At 47.5% G+C, this 22,500-nt stretch overlaps 1 protein-coding gene across 2 annotated transcripts in view; it reads left to right on the top strand.

Moving 5' to 3' along the window:
* The first annotated feature begins 15,279 nt into the window (after positions 1-15,279).
* The window catches only part of pcdh18a (protocadherin 18a), an 8,463-nt gene continuing 1,242 nt past the window's right edge, over positions 15,280-22,500 (top strand). Inside the window, exons 1-4 of one of the 2 annotated variants that reach the window (XM_069704859.1) lie at positions 15,280-18,188; positions 19,094-19,182; positions 19,835-20,007; positions 21,964-22,500. The exon at positions 21,964-22,500 is cut by the window's right edge and continues 1,242 nt beyond it. In XM_069704859.1, coding sequence (XP_069560960.1) covers positions 15,708-18,188; positions 19,094-19,182; positions 19,835-20,007; positions 21,964-22,500 — 3,280 coding nt within the window. In that variant the 5' untranslated portion in view covers positions 15,280-15,707. The remainder of the gene's footprint in view (positions 18,189-19,093; positions 19,183-19,834; positions 20,008-21,963) is intronic. The other variant, XM_069704860.1, reaches the window with a different exon arrangement.

The following is a 22,500-nucleotide window of genomic DNA, read 5'->3' on the forward strand; positions in this document are numbered from 1 at the left end:
ATGGCACCCAGAGGTGGCTGGAGGACAGGCCAAGGTGCTTTATCCATGTACTTCAGTCTTTTACTGTACAATTTGATTGGCTTTTGTATCACATAGAAACAGTTCAACATTAGCACTGACTCTACTTTTGTGACTTGTTTTTCAAGTAGGAAAATAGAAAAAATAGAAACTAAATCAAATTATTAAAAAAAAAAGCGCTCATTAAATTTTCAAACTTAAAATCCTGCTATAAAGCTGAATGTCTTTTTAATTACCCACAATGCAACTCGACCACAGACCATTTTCAGATTTGGGTATGTTATGATAGTAGACATTAATGTAACAACACTCTTGTACTTCTTTCTAACTTCTAATCAAGTCTCTTGAGCCAGGAAATGTATTGAATACTGAGAGTAATGAAAAACAGCATGAATGCACAAAATGAGGGTATTTTGAATCTTTGTATACATGAATTGGAAGCTAATTCTACTTTTAACAATGCAAAAAAAAAGAAATAAAGCATTTAATTAACTAGTAAACATTATATTTAATTTTAAGTTCAATATTTCTTTTAAATATAACTTTAAATTGCTGCATGACTTGCTGTCAAAGTGTGCCCTGGTTTTAAAAAGTTAGGGAACCGTTGCTGTAAAAGAAAGAGTCACTGTTTGTGTTTTGTTGCTCGGATGCAAACCTGCTTGCAAAATCAACCTGCAGGAAAAAAAAAAAAAAAAGAAGTACATGTGTGTTTGCGTGTGTGCTTCCATATCTGTGTGTCCACAGCGGGGCGAGCCTCGTGCCCTATTTCAGTCAGGCCTGATACGATCAGACGTCAGGCGGCGAGCTCCTCGTCTCCCTCTGGCCCGTGGCGTTTGGTCCTCAAAGGTGAGAAAAGGTCTAAACGCTGACACGGTGCAACATCGGCCTTTGATACTCTGCTAAGATACAGATCCACTGGAAACGAGCTGCAGCAACGGCCAGCAGCGGGGAAAAAAACAGGACATTAGGTGATATTAAAGGACAATGAGCAAACGCATGTAGCAGAGAGAGACGGAGGGAAGGTCAAGTGGGCTTTGGTGCTGAAATGCTCTGAAAGGTACATAAATACACAATGCGGATGCCTTTTGTGTGGTCAGTTTGAAGAGGGAACGCGACCGTGCAGATTATTTTACAAGGCCAACAACATTATTTTTAAAAAAGTGCCTTTTGAGTATCTTTTTTTTTTTTTTATTCATAATGTTCTGTTTCCTCTAGATAAAAAAAAAAATTAAAAAAAAACCTCCAGCGAGTGCTGCAATGTACTTGGAGGTATATAAAACAAGCACATTGTCCTCTCACTTTTTTGGGAGGGGGTATTTATGATTTTTATTTTTTTTCATTTGAAACCATTACAGCACAGATCGATGCAAAATCTCATCCTCGCAGCGGAGGTCGAGGTCGTCGTCGTCGTCGTAGCAACCAAACAGAAGATGCCGAGGTGTGTCCTGGCGTAAACAGACGAAGGCAGGTGGGATAAATATGCGCGGGATGTACAGTTAGCTTCAGATGTGGCACTCTGATCGCCGTGATGTGGCAACTTTGATGGCAACACAGCGGTTTTGAATAAATGGAGCCTCTCAGCGAATTACCACACGCCACCGCAAAAGTTGGAGAGTGAGCGGTATCCCCAGACACACAAAAGTCACAAATATGGAGGTATTGACGCGTGAGGAAAATGGGCTAATGTACAAGAAGCCGAAATTTAATTTATACATGGCTTATGCTGTATGTAATGTAGTTTCACGGCAGCTCGTCTGATTAGTCGGCGATGACGCAAGCGAATTTGAAGAAGTGTGAGGAAATGTAGTCGGGTTTTTTTTCCGGCACCGGCAACACTAAGGAGGTGGGGGGGGGTAAAGAAAATGTAGAAGAAAGAAATCGGATTATTCAAGAGGAATGGCAGACTTCAGATCAGCTCCATCCCCCTGGATACCCACTGCAGGGATTTCTCTTCCCATTTCTTATAGATTTCCCACACATAATACAGCTCGAGTCAAAATCTATTTTACGTGAATCTTTTTACATTGTGTGATGAATTAAGTTGAACTGCCACATACTTTAATTTCAAAGCACTCAGGTGAACAGAATGAAGCGAATAAAAAGGATGTTTTATATATTAACACAAAAAGAGCATTTGTTTGACTCGCTTCCTGTTCGCATATTCTCACTCCGGCTCTGTTTTCTCTCGTCTTTTTCCTCCCTTTGACTCAATTTAAACAATCATCTCCCTCAGAGAAATCCATACTCGCTTTCAAACGACACTTATCAGAAGCCGTAGATAATTGTTCGCATATTATATATTGAAACAAGAGTTGCTGACTGTTAAAGCGTTTCGCCACTGCAACTCACACACACACACACACACACACACACACACACACACACACACACACACACACACACACACACACACACACACACACACGTTGTGTAAAGAGAGGGCTGCACACACACACATCTACCCCGCGCGCATGTACGCATATACCCACAAATCACAGGTCTCATTTAGTTCCCTTTCTGTGTTTTAATTAGAGCCGAGGCAGGCTAATCACCTCCTTAGTAGACAGCATCGCTAATGAGACAGAGAGGGAGGAGCTGAGAGGGAGGAGAGAGATACGCATAATTGGGGAGGAAAAAGGGGGAAAGGATAGTGGAGGAGGAAAAGTGGCAGGGAATGAAGAAATAAGACATGAGAGCTTGTTGGGAGTAAGTAGATTAGATGGAGGGAAGCGCGGAAAGTGGATGGCAGAGAGGGATGAAGAGAGGGAGCATCATATCAAAAAAAATAAAAATAGACAGCGGGAGGTGGGTGGATGAAATAAACGGGGAGCAGGAGGAGAAAATGAAGCTTGAGTCGACAACAAACAGATCGACTCAAAGAAAGAGAGATGGACTTAGAGGGGGTGGGAGTGTGCGGCGTGGAGGTGTGTGTGTGTGTGTGGGGGGGGGGGGGCTAAACAAGACCAGCAAAGGAAGCTGGGAGAGAGTGGAGAGGGAGGGGGGTGGGGGGTGGGGGGGAGCTGGAGGGAAATAATGAGAGTCCCTTACCTCCCACAAAGCCAGCCATGTCTGCCCCAACGTCACCCCCCACCTCCTCTCCTCCTTCCCCTCCCTCCGTGGTCCTTTCATGCTGTCACCCAGTGAGTGCCTGAATAGGCTTTTATTATTCAACAGTCTGGGCAGGTCGCAGGGGTCAAGGCGCGGCCCCGCCGCCGCCACCAGCAAACATCCCGAACAGACACTCGCAAACGTGACCCCGAGCTGAATTTCTCGTGCGCCACAAAAGAGGAAGAAAAAAAAAAAAAGAAGAAGAAGAAGAAGCTATTTGTGGATGCAAAACTGTGAAATAGCAACCGGGGAAGCACTCGGTAGAACTGCACACTTAACTTCAGGCACGCTGAGTTGACAATGTGTGACAGTCCCTGATGCATTCATTATACCACTCGTCCACCCCTTGTTAGCACACTGGATCTATCTGTCCAATGCATCTGCAGCACTGCGAGCTAGTAGCCTGGCATTTTCCGTGTGTGTGTGCTCGCCTGTGTGTGTGAAGGTGTATGATTGTGTGTGTGTGTGTGTGTGTGTGTGTGTGTGTGTGTGTGTGTGTGTGTGTGTGTGTGTGTGTGTGTGTGTGTGTGTGTGTGTGTGCGCGTGTGCGTGTGTGTGTGTGAATGTGTGACAGAGGGGAGAAAACAGAGATAACAGCAGCCCGGCGGTATCAGCTCCATCTTATCTCTTACACAGCCAGAAGCAGGTATACAAGCTAATTGGAAAGTGGCAGACACACAGTAGACACGGTGAAACACACAGCTCACCTTTCCAGCGAGCGAGCGAGGCAGACATGAGAATTGGCAGCTGGAAAGAGAAGAGAAGGGAGAGAGGGAAGAAACCATTGATGGGAAAAGAGAGTGAAATGATAGGGCGAAAATGAGACAAAAGGAGGAAGAAGAAGAAGAAGAAGAAGAAGCAGCAGCACAGGGGAGGAGTGACAGAACAAGAGCTAGAGATGGAGGTGGAGATAGAGAAAGTGTGTGTGTGGTGTGGTGGGGTGGGGGTGGGGGGGGTGGCGAAGACAGCCGAGCTCACAGATACAACGCGAACAAGACAAACGGTAACTGAAGCACAGTTCCCCTCTCAAATACCACAGGTATTGTTCCTATTCTGTCTCCACCTGTATTGTCAGCGCTGAGCTTTTTTGGAAATATAGGAAAAACAAACAGCATCTTCCTGCACCGTTCTCCAGTATGTGTCTCTTTCCACTCCGCTTGGTAATGAGTCACTCCGTCGAATCCTCTTCATGTCAAAGCCCCGACGCATTTAAGCTGGAACCACTCGTCCTGTACTCTGAATCTGTGATGTGTGTTTGCATTCGACGGGCTGAACCACACAAGTTAAAAGGCTAAAGTGCCGCCTCGTTCCTCCGTTTTAAGAAATATACATTATTGTCGTTGCAGAGACGTTACGTGGCGTTTGGGCGATCATGTCGCATCAATTACGTGGCAATAAATGACACGCCAACCGCGTCGTTTTGCAACCAGCCGGCAGCTGCACGTGACGGATCCGGCCTGGGACACGCTTGGATCGGGTGGCGTGTGTGCGTGCGTGCGCGCGCCGCCTGTTGCGTGTTCACGTTGCCACGTTAACAGATGAAAGCGGCCACGCTGCCGATCCGTGATCACGTGCGCACAGTAGAATCGCAGCAGAAACACAGTGGAGGCTTTCAATTCCATCACGGTGACTCATCGGCGCGTCTCGCTCTGAACGTGGGTGAACAAAAATCACACGGCTGCTTTTTGGTTACAACCTCAAAGATTCGACACGGTTGGCCTTCGTGAAAGAGAAACTCACCGATCCGATGGCAGCGACATAACTTTTAGGGGGCTGATTGTAATTGTTGGAGAACTAAACCATCGTTTCACAGTTCAGGCGGTTTTGTAAGTGTTGTTTTTCTTCTCGGACGCCCCACGGCGTCACGGTCGACGTCCGAATTGAAATACGTTTGTCTCTGTGACTTTTGTTGAAATTGGAGACATTTGATTCCAGCTCATACAGTGTACAGCCAACATGAAGAGGATTCATGAGGACAACCACAGTGTGTGTGTGTGTGTGTGTGTGTGTGTGTGTGTGTGTGTGTGTGTGTGTGTGTGTGTGTGTGTGTGTGTGTGTGTGTGTGTGTGTGTGTGTGTGTTTTAAATTGAACCACCACCTCACAAAATGCCTGCGCACTGCCTCCGACCATTCCACTGAAGAGGTGCTTTTTGTGTGACTGCGTTTCTATTTCTCTGTCGTTGAGTCGTACGTGAGTCATCACGGTGCATCTCGGCAGAATAAATCATCAAAGCTGGCGCGGGCACTGTACGAGGCTCCGAGCAGGTGAGAACTTGTGATAATGGTTATTGATTACAGCACGAGCACACTGTGTCCCCGTCTTGTTTTTATTACAGATGAAAGCCGTCATCCCCTCCGAGGCTGCGCCGTGTGCTCGCTGAAGAGGAATGTGTGGGAGAAAGATGTTAAATGCCGGGTAGCTATTGCTATATATAAAAGTAATCAAGCGTGAACAAAAAGCTGGTGTTGATGATGATGTGGTGCATGGGGGAATTAATTTGGCTAATTATGATGGATGCTTGCTTCGGTGGCGTTGAAAAAAAAGAGAAAATGTAAATCAACAATATTTGCCCGTATGTTTTTCAGTTTTTCTTGATGCACAGTGCAGCCGTGGTTGCGTATAAGCTGACGTTGTATCGGCATGTGTTTGCCTTGTTACAGATCTCTTCTTCCCCTCCTCTCATACCTTTGATGAGGCCCCTGGGAGCGACGGTTTGCACTTCGGCGTCGTGTTTTTTTTTCACCCTTCTTGTGCCGGAGTTTGACAAAAGTGAAACCATGGGAGAGCCTCCGTGCTATTTGCTGTTTATTTGGCTCAGGAAGAAAAAAAAAACTCTGATATGAATTAATTGCTTGTTAGCTGAGAGGAGCCAATAATAACAGCTGAGGAGTGATGCAGACTTGATAAAACTTGTTCAGTGATTAGTGACAGTCATGAACATTTCATTGATTACTGTTTATGTAGTGTAAAGGCCTTTAAAAAAAAAAAAAAAAAAAAAAAAGAAAGAAGCAGAATACAAATTCATTTTAATGACTCCAATTGCAATTTTATTTTGCATTTTTCAGTCAGTGAACAAATTAATGCTTTTAACACTTCACTGAGTTTCCTGCTACACCCCTAACCTTTTAACGTGTGAAATGATGTTTATTTTTATTTTTTTTATCTTTATTTGACATTCATTTCTCTTCTCCTCACATAATCTTTATGCTATGAAACTGATTGTAAATAACTGACGCCCAGGTTATTAATTAAGCAGCAATGATGTAAAGGAGGAGTGTGTAAAGGGAGTGTTTGAGGGGGGAGCATAACTCTTCATAACTCTGTGTAAATGATTGGCAGTCATCAGTATGTGTAATTTCAATAAGGAGGAGAAAACTATTTATTGAAGTAATGACAGTTTGACCTGTGCATTTTGGCGGTTAGACTCTGACAATGAGGGGCTGCTTCGAGAGCGAGGTCCCAATTTCTGACAGCATGGAGGAAAAACTGAGGTTGAATTAAACCATGACGTGAGTTTACAGATCTCCCTCACTGAATTTATGTAAAAGACTCCATGTCCGGCGTGAACGGATCAGGTGAGGCTGCAAAAACCAAATGAAACGCAGCAGAATTCACTTTAAATATGAAGAAAACGAACAGTTAGATTGTGTAGAATTGAGTGGTCTTCGTCAAGGTTCATTTCTCCATCCATCATCCATCAACTTTTTCATATTTCATCCATTTTCTATTTCTTGTCTGAATTTCCAGCCCTCCGTCGGGAGGCTCCCTTCCCCTCCCCTCCCCTCCCCTCCCCTCCCCTCCCCTCCTGCAACTCGCTGCCCTGCTGAGCTGATTGAACATTTGCTGTTCACTGTCTGGATTCTGTCCCAAATCCCCGCACATAAACTTGAAGCACCGCGCTAAGCATTCGAACAATAGAGTCCAACATGTGAAATATGTGGTCAATTTGTTCATGTTTTGTAGGAGCGCTGCATCCAGAAGAAATGATTGTCTAAATCCACTTTATCTTCCCACGTTGTGTAACCTTTCCCAAGGTCTTTTTTTTTTTTTCTTTCTTCTCTCCTCCGAACCAAATCAGCAGGAGCTCAGGTGCAGCTCGGCCGGTGTATAACTAAGAGATACTTGCGTGCACGCACACACACACACACACACACACACACACACACACACACACACACACACACACACACACACACACACACACACACACACACACACACACACACACACAAACGTAGCCACGTTGTCACATATAACTCCAGGGTGGTGAAGTGTGTGAATGAGAGAAGGAAGATGTTTTAATCAGGAACATCTGAGTTACCGGCCGCACAATTCTCCATCCATTTTTTTGTTTCTTCCTCGCTGCACTCCTACGCCGCTCACTCCCACGCATCCCTTCTTTTCTTTTCTACTGATTCTTTCAATTCTTTCTTTGTCCCCCCCCCCTTCCCTCCCCCCATCCAAGTCTAACTCCACGCTCTCTTCCATCCTCCCTCTCTACCTTTCAACTCCATCCTCTCTTTGAGCAGGAACTTTCCTACACTCCTTTGACCCTTTCCTCGCTCCTCCCCTGCTTTCATCCGCCGTTTTTTAATCGAGCCCCGACATATTTCAGCTTTTTGCCTCCACCTTTCCACCCTCCCGTCGCTTCATCATCCGCTCCTTCAACCCCCTCCCATCCCTCCCATCCCCCTTTCCATCTCCACTTTATCACCCCCCCCCCTCCCGCACCCCCCAATCCATTCCCCCATTCCACAGCTGTCAGCTCTCAGAACCTCAAGAAACTGTAAATCTGGTGCAAACCCCAGGAAGTGGGTCACCAGGGGACACTTAAACATGTAACACTCCAGTGAGGGGCCTAACCCTTTGCCTGAAAATCACCTCATGCATGCATGCATACACACACACACACACACACACACACACACGGACAGGTTTAATGGATGTCTGGGCTTGAAACAGAGCAGCCTTAGTATAGGTCTGTGTTATTACAGCTCATGTTCTTACTTCCAATTAGTCCAGGTTGTTTGTGCGCAGGCGAAACAAGAGGGCCTTTGTGTCAGACACACACACACACACACACACACACACACACACACACACACACACACACACACACACACACACACACACACACACACACACACACACACACACGCACACACACCGCATAGAGCTGCAGCACTTTCTCAGTGCCTGGTTTCCTCCTACATGAACCCAAACCCATCAATCTGGTGTGTGCCAGCAGCTCTCTGGAGCGAGTTATGTAGTGTTTATATATGTGTGTGTGTGTGTGTGTGTGTGTGTGTGTGTGTGTGTGTGTGTGTGTGTGCGTGTGCGTGTGTGTGCGTGTGCTCCATGGGATTTCTGGTTTGAGTTTGAGGCCTTCTGCTGCTGGTGTCGCATCGTGTTCGACTTCTTTAACACGCTACTTACGAGCTAATATTCCCTAATTCAAACAGGATGAGAAAACCCACACAACTCTTTCATTTGTTTTGTTTTTTCAACACACAGGACCTCGACCTGATTACATGCTGCTAATCAAAACCGCACATCTGAAATAAAAATAAAAAGCTACTTCGTCTCCGCGTCAATCAGAAGCGATTTGCTTGAAATCTTGAAGTAGCACTAATGCAAACGTCCCGACACCGCTCACACATGTTCAGCTGACATGTTCAAAAAAGCAGCTGTCACCGCATGTTCAAAAACGAATTCATCAGGGATGAATGTGAGGGGAAAAAAAAAAAAAAAAAAAGCGTCGGCCTTGTCCTCATTACCAACCAGACACACATGTCCTGTCAGAGAAATCGCACCAAATGGGACCAATTCCGTTTCGGATGAGGCTCTTCTCCGAGAGAGTTCCTTTTCTAAAACACTAATCTCTGGGCCACAAATTAGCTGTCAGTCATCGGCCGTACACAGACATCGTATCGGGGAGAAGGCAGTCCCCGACAAATCAACAACACGTCAATCACACACACACAAACACGTGCTCGCAGCCGTCGACACAATAAAGTAAACACTGGCTGAGGCAGACCCGTCGGCGAACACACACACACACACACACACACACACACACACACACACACACACACACACACACACACACACACACACACACACACACACACACACACACACACACACACAGGGACCGGTGAATGTGCCTTACATGCGGTAGCATTTCCTCCTTTAGACGACTAATAGCCTCCAACTCTGTTTTCTCCATTAATTCAAGGTGACTCTTGTGAGGCATTAGAGAAAGGATACGGTGCTGAGGGCTCTCAAGTGCCCTCCTAATTAATATACATTTGCAATTTATATTGCCTCACTGAATTACAATATAATTTGGTAAGCGCTGCCTTATCTCCGAAAAGAAAACCATTAAAGAGTCAAGAAAATGTTTCTAAGTATCCAATTGACTCCCGTGTCAGATGATATTAGACGGAGCCTCGATACGTTCTGGAGCCGAATTAATTTAAATAGACATTAGATTAACGTTAAACTTTCCACTTCAAATGAAAAAAAACAACAACTCAGGAGTCAACGGATGACGATGAACGTGTTGACATGATGTGAAGATACTGTGACATGTATAGATCACACAGGACTGTCACAGTCAGAAATATTCTTATTTGCTTTCTTGTAAGTCAGAAGAAAGGAGCAATCGGGCGCCACTTTCTTATCTTATCATTAAAACTGAAGCCATATGCAAAGATAGCCATCAATAAAGCTGCAGATATGGTTTTATTTCATTTGTTGTTTCATCCATCCGAATAGTTGAAGTCAAACCGTTTCTTTAACTTTTTTACATGCTTGTATACATTGTAAAACCACAGTTTGTTGTTTCCATACTTTTAGTTTTTCGTCATGTTAAAACATTATAACTTGGGAGGCTTTCCACATTCAGCCAGGCGAGCGGTGTCTCCCGTTCCCGTGTGTCGAGGCTTCTTCTCAGCCAAACAAGGACAAAATCCACCTGCGGAAGAATCTCCCGACCGTTCATCACCTTGACGGCTCAACGTCGGTCAGAGCGCAGGACGTCTGGTCTGACGCGTAGGCGACAGATATGTTTGAATTACAGTTTGGAGAAAGGTTCGACGTTACAGTTTGTACCAGTTGAGAAAAGGATGTTTGTACTTCCCAAACTGTGAGAAAGCACGTTCGAAGGCTAATTTCTTCACAACTTGGGTTTTATTTTTGGAGAAACATCCATCTGTGGCGACTCCAAAGAAAATGCATGCGTTCAGCGGTTGATGAAGTATCTGAGATTATGAAAGCTTTTCAAAATCTCAAAAAAAAAACTAAACACGATTGTGTTTCCGACAACATCTTCGTCAGTTTTGGTGCGACTGGTTTGTCTTTGACCTGCTGTCGTTGCCGTATATGTGGAGACACATATTTCCTTTGCAGTGCGGGGATGTTGGAGTCATTTTAGTAGGAATATTTTTGTTGTTGTCTTATCTCCCTCAGTTGGAAGAATGTCTACGTTTCTACAGACGTCTACAGAGGTTAGAAGTCCAGCAACACTTGACAGCATGTGAAACAACTTTATTGTAACACCGACGCGTTTCACCTTGAGGCTTTCATCGAGGGTCGGTTTGAAACAAAGGGGGGGAGAAAAAAATCCTAAAGATGATGGACAACCAATTAGATTCAACTTCACACACGTAACACAAGCTGTGCCAGAAACTTCTTCTTCCGTTTCTATAGATATCAGCATTACATTGTTTTAATAAGAAGCAGTCAGAACACAAAAAAAACAGCATTTAACTTGTCGTAAACCAGACGGACAATGTAAGTAACTATAAGGAACGACTTGGAGTTGGAAGTCCCTCGACCTTTATGGGGGTAAATTCAGTCATGTTTCCAATTTCATGTAAGGCTGACCCTTTGACGACAGAGAGAGCGCTTCCTTCCTGAGTGCCGCGGCGCTGATTGCTTGTGAAGGCTTTTGTGTTTCTCCGCGCCTCGTCTTGGTGGGCCGAAGCCACCTCGCTGTCGGTGCCATTCAGTCAGACGGAGTGTGTGTGCGCGTGTCATCTCGGACGAAAGTGTGTGTGTGTGTGTGTGTTTGCGTGTGTGTGTACACGGGTAAGTCGGCTAGGTATGAATCAGAGAGAGAGAATGAGGCCAGGAGAAGAATGACTGGGTGGTTAGACGCTCCTTTGTGTCAGGCAAACAAAACGCAAAGCATCGGCCTCGTCACCCAAAAAAAACAAAAAACTACAATAGAATCCAGTAGAGTAGAATATGAACGTTTGGTCTGACAGAAGGAAGCGGGTCTAGTGTGCAAATTTAACTGCCCAAAAAGCAAAGCTCGAACGTATGGCCGGCACGGACTTCAGGAGGAGAATAGAAGAGAATAGTGAAGGGATTGGTCAACCATATAGTATAACCATGGCAGAGTTCAAATGACACTTTGTACTGGTCCTGCAGAGGACAGGTATGAATATTTTATACACCTCTCTCAGCACATAAGTCAGTAAAAAAAAAAAAAAAAGTAATAACAGCCTTTTCTTTGAGGGTTGCTGGGCCGAGGAGGGACTGCCAGATATATAAGGCGTCCACTTTAAAGGTGACCGGCCACATTCCTCTCTCCGCCTCATGGGCCGTAAATTTGTCGCCCCAACTGTTGACATCGTCTGCAATATGCTGCGCTCGGGAGTGTGATCTCCACACGCACTGTGAACAAGAACAAGGCGGTGCACTCTTTCTTGTCTTCCTCGCACACACACACACACACACACACACACACACACACACACACACACACACACACACACACACACACACACACACACACACACACACAATGGTGGTCATAAAGTAATAAAGCTCTGTGGGACCCTAATGAAAGCAAAGAAGAGGGAAGAGGAGACTCGGATGAATAACAATCATTTCTCTGGTGTGTGTGTGTGTGTGTGTGTGTGTGTGTGTGTGTGTGTGTGTGTGTGTGTGTGTGTGTGTGTGTGTGTGTGTGTGTGTGTGTGTGTGTGTGTGTGTGTGTGTGTGTGTGTGTGTGTGCGCAAAGGGGGAGGTATCAAACTTCTCCCTCCAGCAGCAGTGAAAGTAAACTCTGTGGTCCGCCCCCCCACCCACCCCCACCCCTTCACCACCCCCTCTGGAACAGAATCCACCAAATCGCTGCTAATTGAATAAGATGACAATGAGCGGGCAGACGAGGCGACAGATGCTCGCGTGCCTTTACAACCCCCCCCCCCCTCTCTCTCTCTCTCACCCCCCTCCCCCACCCAAAAAAGAAACTTACCGAAATCAGCACACACATGCCCGTGCGCACAACGCATTCCTCTTGACTCCCAATCTAAGGCACGGGTCCTGAGGGCGCGCCACCTGCTGCGCCCGTTGTAGCTTGATGTTTGTCATGAATGTTGGCGACAGAAGTTTCGTTCAGTGTTGCTTTATGGCTACAAGGCCTGGACACACGGAGGCAGTTGTTAGGCAACTGCATAACTGCTGTTTGTTTATTTGTTTGTTTGTTTGAGCTTATCGCATGTGTTTTGTGGAGGCGCCTGTGGATCAATAATATGATCTTTAGGGAGCTGCAAACAGGAGAAGTTGACCCCTCCCACAAAAAAAACTTGGAGACGTGGCGTCGTTGCACCTGCTGCATAGGATGAATATTTTAGCTTAATAATTGGAGCCTTTAAAGAGCATGTTTGTTTGGCTGCTCTGGTTATGTAGCGTGCCCAAATGTATTAAGCCTCCATCTGCTTTTTACTTAGATTATACCCCCTCTATACATTAATTGTTTAATTCCACGCAGTGTTTAAGACCCCCGCGTACTCACTCACTCACACACACACACACACACACACACACACACACACACACACACACACACACACACACACACACACACACACACACACACACACACACACACACACACACACACCCTCCAACTCTGCCTCTTTCTTTCGCTCCTTTCTTCCATAAACTCCGGAGCTGACTTTGTTCTCCAAATGTGATTAGCGTCTCTGGGACGCAGGGAGTAATTGCATTACTGCATTGTTGAGCATTTGGAGCTATGGAAATGCCGGGTGCCCCGTATCAAACCTGTTTAAATACCAAGCACACTGTGTGTGAAAGATGTGCAAAAAAAAAAAAAGAAGAGTTCAATGCAAACATTTTGCAGACAAGGCTCAGGCGTTGAATAGACACTGGGACTGGGAATAAAGGTTTTCCGCCAATTTGAGGCTGCGGGTTCAAAGGAGAGCTTCTGCCTGGTGTCCCTGCACATTTTGGAATATTTAATAAGGTATTGTTTTCAGGAAGCATGCAAAAAGAAGCTTTAGAAGCTGTGCAGATGCGTTGTGTTAAAAGACAAGCCCACACTGAATAACTCGGTTCAAATGGATAATAGCATCAAGGCCAGAGAGGTTTATGTTGCGTTTCTCATGCCGAGCAGCTGGTGGTAAATTATTCATTTCTTCAGCAGATTCTGTATCTAATCATTTCTTAAGGTTAATTGTGTTCCTGGAAAAGTGATTCTGAAAGTGTTGACTTGAGTTGAGCCACAGAGACTCATCAGTGAGGAGCTGCTCTGCTTTCAGGGGAAACTTTCAGTTGTTGCTCCAGATGGTCACCTACAGTTCTGTCTCATCTTCAACCTGCTCTATACTATTTCATCTGAATGTGGGTTTTGTTTTTTTTTTTTTTTTGTGGCTGAAGTTCTTTTCTCTCTCTCTCTCTCTCTCTCTCTCTCTCTCTCTCTCTCTCTCTCTCTCTCTCTCTCTCTCTTTCTTTCTGTCTGTCTATCTTTCACGAGCACAACAACATACGCACGTGCGCCAAAAAACTGTGTGAATGGATGTGGAAAAGCTGCTCGGTGCTCCACAATCCCCCGTGACGACTCATTTCCTCGCGGTTGTTGTGAGGGTTCGGGTGCTCCGCTGGAGTCTTGTTTGTTCGGCTCGAACCGGCGCGGGTCCTCGGTGCCAAACAAACCGCGCCAGATGGTCTCCAGAACGCGCACGTCCCAGCAGTGCACATTCGTTAAACCTTAGATCTTACTCTCTCTCTCTGTTTCTTACACACTCACACACACACTCTCTCTCTCTCTCTCTCTTTCTCATTTCTCTGGTCCTCTTTGACTCTCTGCCCTCGTGCGCATTCACACGTGAGATAACCCCCTTATTTTTCTGGTGAACTAAAAAAGAAAAACAACGCATGCCCCCACCAAGAACGCGTGAGTTTCGGATGCTGCGCTCGTTGTCAGTATCCCATACTTTGCTGGGAGCCCCGAAGTGATGTTTGAACAGATTTGTGCACGGGGACGTGGCTGTTCGTCGGCGTGACCAACTCTTTAAAGGCATTCATTAGAGTCCGGCTCTCTTTCAACGCAATTCGCCACACAGCTTTAACCCAGTTTATATACTCTCACCACGCAGACAGCCACAGAAATATATATATATATATATATATATTGCACTCGAAACATCTACTACAAAGTGTCTGTGTGCGGAGGAGAAGGGGGGGGGGGGTAGCAGTCAGCTGCTGCTGCTGCTTGAAGGAGCACAGAAAGGACTGGATACAGTATAAGCTGGTGGCATCCAGTGCGTCAGGAGGAGAGAGTGGTGACAGCTGCACTGGTTTATGTTTTATATGGAGAGAAAAAAAAAAGTGTGTCCATCACTGCTTTTTTAAAAGGTTGTGTGTGACGCCGCTGATGATTGAGGTTGACTATAAAATGTGTCATGATAATCTCGAGTCTTTGTGTCTCCATGCTGTCTGTCTGCTGAGAACAGACCCGAAGCGAGAAAACTCTCCATAAAAAGCTTCCTGCGGTTTTACAGCCGTGAAAAAAAAAAAACCCGGTAGGCTATAAGCTCTGTGAATGAATGTTTTCTTCTGGAGTTTATTTTCTCCCCCTGTCCATTGTAGGTGCACAGTCGTTACTCTGAAAAGTGGTGAGAGTGAACCCCCATAGGGCGGGGTTACCCCCCCTCTCCTTTCTCTTTTTCCTCCCCTCTTTGCGCCTTCTTCTCTCCTCTCTTTTGGAGTTGAAGTGGCCACCAGCCAGCTTTTGATTTAAGAAGCGTTTGTCTTTCCCGGGGATGTGCACACACAAAAACGAAGAGGGCGGGGGGAGGGCGGGGGGAGGGCGGGGGGGGGGGGGGGCCTGGCTGATGCACAACTAGCTGGTTTGAGGCGGGTTATTTTTGGGCAAGTCTGTGTGCAGAGGCACCTCAAACGGAGAGAGGGAGCGAACGAGAGCGCACGGCGCACAGACCAGACGCAGGGAGGCGAGGGAGAGAGGCACACACATTTCAGTGGCTCTCAGCAGGCTCTCCCGCACACTGGATGCGCGCAACAGATCTGCACGACAAAGGAGGACGCAGAGAAGCACATTCGGAGGTTGTTTTTTTTAATGGAAATTAGTACAACTTGTATTCAACATTTGAATATTTGTTTTTCTTCTTGCTGCGCGGAGAGAGCAATGCAGCTGTTCACTGAACGAGCACAGCATTCACGAAGTTAAAACTGGAGCTGACCTGCACTGCATTTTACAGCGATATTTTTGGGCTCTGTTTTTTTGGGGGGGGGTTCCACAAAAATGCAGCCAGGAAACATGAAGGGAATCCTTCTGTGGAAAGTTGTGGCTGTTTTGTTATTGGCGACGCAACACGTCTCCTGTAAGACCCTGAAATATCAGGTTTATGAGGAGCAGAAGGTTGGCACGGTCATCGCCCGTTTGAGAGATGATGTCGCGGATGTTCTGGTTAAACTTCCGAGCTCCGTGTCGCTGCGCTTCAGAGCTATGCAACGGGGGAGCTCGTCATTCCTCACTGTGCGCGAGCAGGACGGAGAAATCAGCATCAGGACCAAAATTGATCGTGAGAAACTCTGCGAGAAGAATCTCAACTGCTCCATCCAATTCGACGTCCTGACGCTCCCCACGGAGCACCTGCAGCTGTTTCACGTCGAGGTGGAAGTGCTGGACATTAACGACAACGCGCCCCAGTTCGCCCGCGCCCTCATCCCCATCGAGATCTCCGAGAGCGCGGCAGTGGGAGCGCGCATTCCGCTGGACAGCGCCACGGACCCCGATGTCGGGGAGAACTCACTGTACACGTACGCCTTAGAGCCCAACAACTTCTTCAAGATCGACATCCAGTCCAGGACGGACGGGGTTAAATACGCGGAGCTGGTGGTGCTCAGGGAGCTGGACCGAGAGGTGCGCTCCAGTTATGAACTTCAATACACAGCCTCTGACAGGGGCGTTCCCCCGAAAACGGGTTCGACCCTCCTCAAAATCAGTGTTTCTGACTCAAACGATAACAGCCCGATCTTTGACAAGTCCTCATATGTCATCAATCTGCCCGAAAATTCACCTGTTGGCACTATGATCATCGACTTGAACGCCACGGACGCGGATGACGGCACCAACGCCAAAATAGTCTACTCGTTCAGCAGTCACGTGTCTCCCAAAATAATGGAGACGTTTAAAATCAACCCGGACAGCGGTCACCTGACCCTCATCCGGCGTGTGGACTATGAGACCGTGAACTCTTATGACATTGATGTGCAGGCACAAGACATGGGTCCCAACTCCATGCCCGCTCACTGCAAGATCCTGGTCAAAGTGGTGGACGTGAACGACAACAAGCCCGACATAAGCATCAACCTCATGTCCTCCCAGGGGAACGGGGACGCGGCTTACATATCCGAGGCTTCTCCCCTGGACACGTTCGTGGCTCTGGTGAGGGTGGAGGACCTGGACTCCGGGATGAACGGGGAGGTGGAGTGCAAGCTTCACGGTCAGGGCTACTTCAAACTGCAGAAAACGTACGAAAACAACTACATGATTCTGACCAACGTGTCTCTGGACCGAGAGAAGAGGTCAGAGTTCAGCCTGACCGTGGTGGCGGAGGACCGGGGGACTCCCAGCCTGTCCACCGTCAAACACTTCACGGTGCACGTGACCGACGAAAACGACAACCCGCCGCGCTTTGAGAAGGGTCGGTACGAGATCTTTAAATCGGAGAACAACGCCCCCGGAGCTTATCTGACCTCCATCATGGCCACCGACCCCGACCTGGACGCCAACGGGCAGGTGAGCTACTCCATCCTGGAGAATTCTGTTCACGGGAGCTCCATCTCCACCTACGTCACCATCGACCCCTCCAATGGCGCCATCTACGCGTTGCGCACGTTTGATCGCGAGGACGTGAGTCGCATCTCGTTTGTCGTGCAAGCCAAAGACGCAGGGAAGCCCCCACTGCTCAGCAACGCCACGGTCATCCTGAACATCCTGGACGAAAACGACAACCCGCCGGTCATCGTGGTGCCGCAGCTGTGGAACTTCACCGCAGATGTTCCCGTGTCGAAGTTCACGGAGGCTGGACACTTGGTGACTGTCGTCAGGGCGACCGACCGGGACACGGGGGTCAACGCCGAGCTCATCTGCTCCATCGTCAGTGGCAACGAGGAGGGATTCTTCCTCATCGACCCGAGAACGTGCGAGATCCACGCCAACGCCAGTCTGGAGAACTTCCCCCACGAGCACGCCGACCTGGCGGTGGTGGTCCGAGATCAGGGCAGCGAGAGCCTCAGCGCCAAGGCCGTCCTGAAGATCACCCTGTACGAGAACATGGAGAACCACGTGCAGCCGATGGACCAGGGGGAGTCGGCCCTGGACGCGTCCCTCATCATTATCATCTCCCTGGGGGCCATCTGCGCCGTGCTCCTGGTCATCATGGTGGTGTTCGCCGCCCGCTGCAACCGCGAGAAGAAGGACACGCGGCACTCGTACAACTGCCGGGTGGCCGAGTCCACCCACCAGCACCACCCGAAGAAGCCGTCGCGTCAAATCCACAAGGGCGACATCACCCTGGTTCCCACGGTGAACGGCACGCTGCCAATCAGGGCTCACCACCGCTCACCTTCGGACACGCCCCCCATGGACCGAGCCCAGATGGGGAGTCGGCAGAACCACCACAGCCGCCAGTCCCTCAACAGCCTGGTGACGATCTCGTCCAATCACATTCCAGAGAGCTTCGCCCTGGAGCTGGCGCACGCAACTCCACCAGTGGAGGTGAGAACTCACACACACACACACACACACACACACACACACACACACACACACACACACACACACACACACACACACACACACACACACACACACACACACAGTCATCGCTCTCTCTCTCTCTGTCACACACACACACACACACACACACTCAGAAGCAAATTACTGAGATATTTTAAATGTGGTCCCTCAGCACCTTCCCAAATTTTCTGTCTCAGCTTCTCTCTCTTTCTGTCTCTCACACACACACACACACACACACACACACACACACACACACACACACACACACACACACACACACACACACACACACACACACACACCTGCCTCCTCATCCTCACACAGCTGTCTCCCGTTTGAGCAAATTAACTCATCTCATGTGTGACAGTGACTTAATCAACACTGCCCCGTAGTTCAAACTGATTCTCATTAAAAAAGAAAGAAAACAGAAAACAGAAACTGCTGATGATTATAGATGTGTCTTTGTCTTTGCCTTGTTTACACCTCCGTCACCGTCACTGCGTCTCACCCACCTCAGTCATACGTCTCCATATTCATCTAGAATCCCCCTCACCCTCCCGCTTGCCCCCCCCCCAACACCTTTTTGTTTTAACGTCATCCATTTTGTCTCATCCATTTTCAAGCAGCCTCTCCATCATCCATTTTGTGTTTACTCATCCATTATTTTGTCTTCTGTGTTGTCTCTCTCTCTCTCTCTTCTTTTTTGTCCCCCCCAACCCCTCCCTTCCTCCCTCCCTCCCTCCCTCCTCCTCCTTAATTTCCCCAACTGTTTATTATTCATCCTCCCTTTTTTTTTTTTTCTGTTTTTACTTTTGTTTTTTTTATTTTGTTTTGTTTCTGTCATTTTTTTTTTTTTTTTTTTTTTTTTTGGGGGAATGTAGCAAGTCTCACAGCTTCTGTCCATGCTCCATCAGGGCCAGTACCAGCCCAGACCCAGTTTCCGTGGCAACAAATACTCCCGCAGCTACAGGTAATCTAAACCCCTGCGCCCCCCCCCCACTCACCCATTTAGCCCCACCCCTCCCCTGAAAGATTATCTTTTGTTTACTTTCTCATTGTGTATTACATGTTTCCAACAACCTGTTGTCGAGTTTTGCCCGTCAGTGGATGCGCTACATGTAGATCATTGGTTTCGATGGCGTGTAAATGTCCCCTTTTTTATTTTTATTTTTTCACATATCCCAGTTTGTTATCATACGTCATTCAGTTCAAAAGTATATGCAACTCATTTGTCTTGAGCGTCACTACAATATTTTCCTCGGCACTTTCTCCTCTTAAAAAAAACGGGCCCAGGTAGTGAAGTCTGCATCCATCACTCCTTTTCATCGTAATGTCCTCTTATGATCTGCGGGTGATAGATTTATTGATGCCCCCGGTGGCTGCTGGGATGGATTTATTGATGGGATCCACCTGCGTGTAGGATTTATGGGCCGAGCCTTGCCGGGAGACTTGACAGATTCCAGAAGCGGCCTTAAAGTTTGATATGACGCTTTTATTTGTCGTTAGTCTCCTCCTCTGAGGACAGACTGATTCACATTCAGCTTTGTGATGTAAACTTTTTTTTTTATTTTTTTTTTTTTCACGTATTTCTAATCTTTTACCTTAAATGATTTTCACCATAGGTATGCATTACAAGACATGGACAAGTTCAGCCTGAAGGACAGTGGCCGTGGGGACAGCGAGGCGGGGGACAGTGACTGTGACATGGGGCGGGAGTCCCCCGTGGACAGACTGCTGCTGGGGGAGGGCTTCCCTGACCTCATGCACCTGGAAATGCACCATCGACTCCACCCAGGTGAGTTTTTTATACGTTGACGAGGCCGACTTCCTCTGACGGCGCTGCACGTCATAACACCAACGCTGACTAATCACCTGACTCACACACACCGAACACCTGCTGCACAACTCTCGCCTCACCTCCTTGACGCTAATCACACCTCAGCTTCATCCTGCTTTGCAGAAGTTGACATTTTTGCAGTTTGGGATTGATTTCGTCTGGTTTTTGAGTCGATTAAAAGGAGCGTAAAACATCCGATTAACGTTCCCGATCCCGGGAAATCAGACATCTTTTTCGAAGTGACCTGAGCTGCTAAGTCTCCTCTCGGACCACACCCATCCTGCCTGACAAATTTCAGCACCGCGGACAGCGTCAGGCCTGTGAGCCCATTCATTGTCCGTACACCTGCCTTCTTACAGACACTTCATTCACCCCGTCGCCAAACACAATCACTATTGTGCTCGGCCCCATTCTTCCACATAGCCCTCATTTCCACGCTCGTTATCACAGTGAGAGAGGTTACAGTGTGTCTGTCTGTTTGTGTTGCTCTGTGTGTGTGTGTGTGTGTGTGTGTGTGTGTGTGTGTGTGTGTGTGTGTGTGTGTGTGTGTGTGTGTGTGTGTGTGTGTGTGTGTGTGTGTGTGTGTGTGTGTGTGTGTTATCTGCCCCTAAGATAGAGTCGTGTCTGTAAAATCCTCCCCGGAGCGGAGATGAGTCGCCTGTCACTCATCGGTATGCGTCTCAGGGTGCTGTTTTTTTTTTTTTTCTTTCCTTCCCCTCCCTTCTTTCTCTTTTCTTTTCTCCCCCCGATGAGTGACAGTGGTGCGCTTTCATGTCTGAACTGAGGAGAATTCATAGTAATTGCTTTTAGAATGATGTTATTCTCTCTCTCTGTGTCCCTCTCTTGCTTTCTCCTACATGCCCGAGAGCTCGTCAGCATCTTTCTCTCTCTCTGCTGTACTTGTTAATGTATTCCCAATCTTTATTGAGGCGGATAAAGGCTGGTGGACATTCTTTCTGTATTTATTTTTTTATTTTTTTCTACCTTTAAGAAAGACTTGGAGGTGTTGCAACCCCCTCCTCCCTCCCTCCCTCCTCTTCCCTTTCCGCTATCTTTTATGCTAATATGAAAAAATAAAAAGGGGGAGGAGAAGGAGATAATGGGCCGAGAGGGAGGATTACCACTGTTTCTCCTCAATGGATTTAATTTGTTTAGATTTTTCTATTTAGATGGGCGAATGTGGCTATTCATGCTGTGCACGATAAAGAGAACTAAACAAGCAAATCCCTGCCTCAGCCTCGTAGCGGAGAGATGTGCATGTACTCGGCAGAGCAGCCAAATATTACATTAACATCTGCCTGGGATGCCATTTGGGTGGGATCTTGTAATTGTTTATTTATGTTCTCACTTCCTGTCATGGTTTTCATACCTGGCACTATCTCCATTTTCATACTGCGGACTGTAAATACCATCAATCTGCTCGTCCAGGTGATAGAGATATGGAAGATTTTTTTTTTTTTTTTTTTTTTTTATCAGGCTCCGTTTTAGCGCCGCTGGGCGATTCTTCCAAAATTCCTCAAACATAGAGAGTGAAAAATAAAGAAAAAAACCTGCTGAGCTGTGATTTTGACATAAATGGAAGCAGCGTTGCATGAAATATTAAACAGGTATTGTACATGGATCATTCTAACAGAATAAGACACCGTTTGTCAGACTCAACGGCCTCCCTACCTTTATTTCCATGCAAACATAACCTGCACCTCGTCCTGCTGCTGATTTGTGTATCTCTTCAGACGGAACACTTCAGGTGTATTGACACGTTCTGCACCACAGCAGCAACGTTTAAGAAGGTTTAAACATGTGACGTGTCATTTCCTGTCATATGTTATTATTTTTGCTCCCGTGCACAGTGGATGGTAAAAGTTTTCTGCAGCTGGATCCTCTCTTGACTTGTGTGTTTGTTTTCTGCTCCAGCTATGAGACTGTGCACGGATGAATGTCGCGTCCTGGGACACTCTGACCAGTGCTGGATGCCCCCCCTCTCCTCGCCCGCTTCCTCCGCCGACTACCGCAACAACATGTACATCCCCGGGGAGGAGTCCTCCCAGCAGCCGCAGATCGACGACGACCAGTCCTCCGTCGACTCGGAGCGCCGCAAGAGCTTCTCCACTTTTGGCAAGGAGTCTGGGAGCGAGGAGGCGGGGGCCGGAGTGGTGAACTCCGGAGGAGGAGGAGGAGGAGGAGGAGGAGGAGGAGGAGGAGGAGGAGGCGGTGGAGGGGGTGACGGGTGTGCGGCTGGAGGAGGGGCTGGCTCCCTCCTCACAGAGATGAACTCGGTGTTCCAGCGGCTCCTTCCTCCCAACATGGACTCCTACGCTGAGTGTACCGAAACAAGCCCGCCCTCGTCCTCGTCGACCGCCGAGAGAGGAAGCGGGCGTGCCGGTAACCACAGCAACAACGCCGTTCCTCAGGACAACCGTAGAGGGCTGTTGCCAGGCGGTAAAGGCCCCG

Source organism: Brachyistius frenatus, unplaced genomic scaffold, assembly GCF_029030835.1.
Source record: "Brachyistius frenatus isolate BFR_SWC_R1_liver_20210118 unplaced genomic scaffold, ASM2903083v1 Contig_53, whole genome shotgun sequence".
Classification (NCBI taxonomy): Eukaryota; Metazoa; Chordata; class Actinopteri; family Embiotocidae; genus Brachyistius; species Brachyistius frenatus.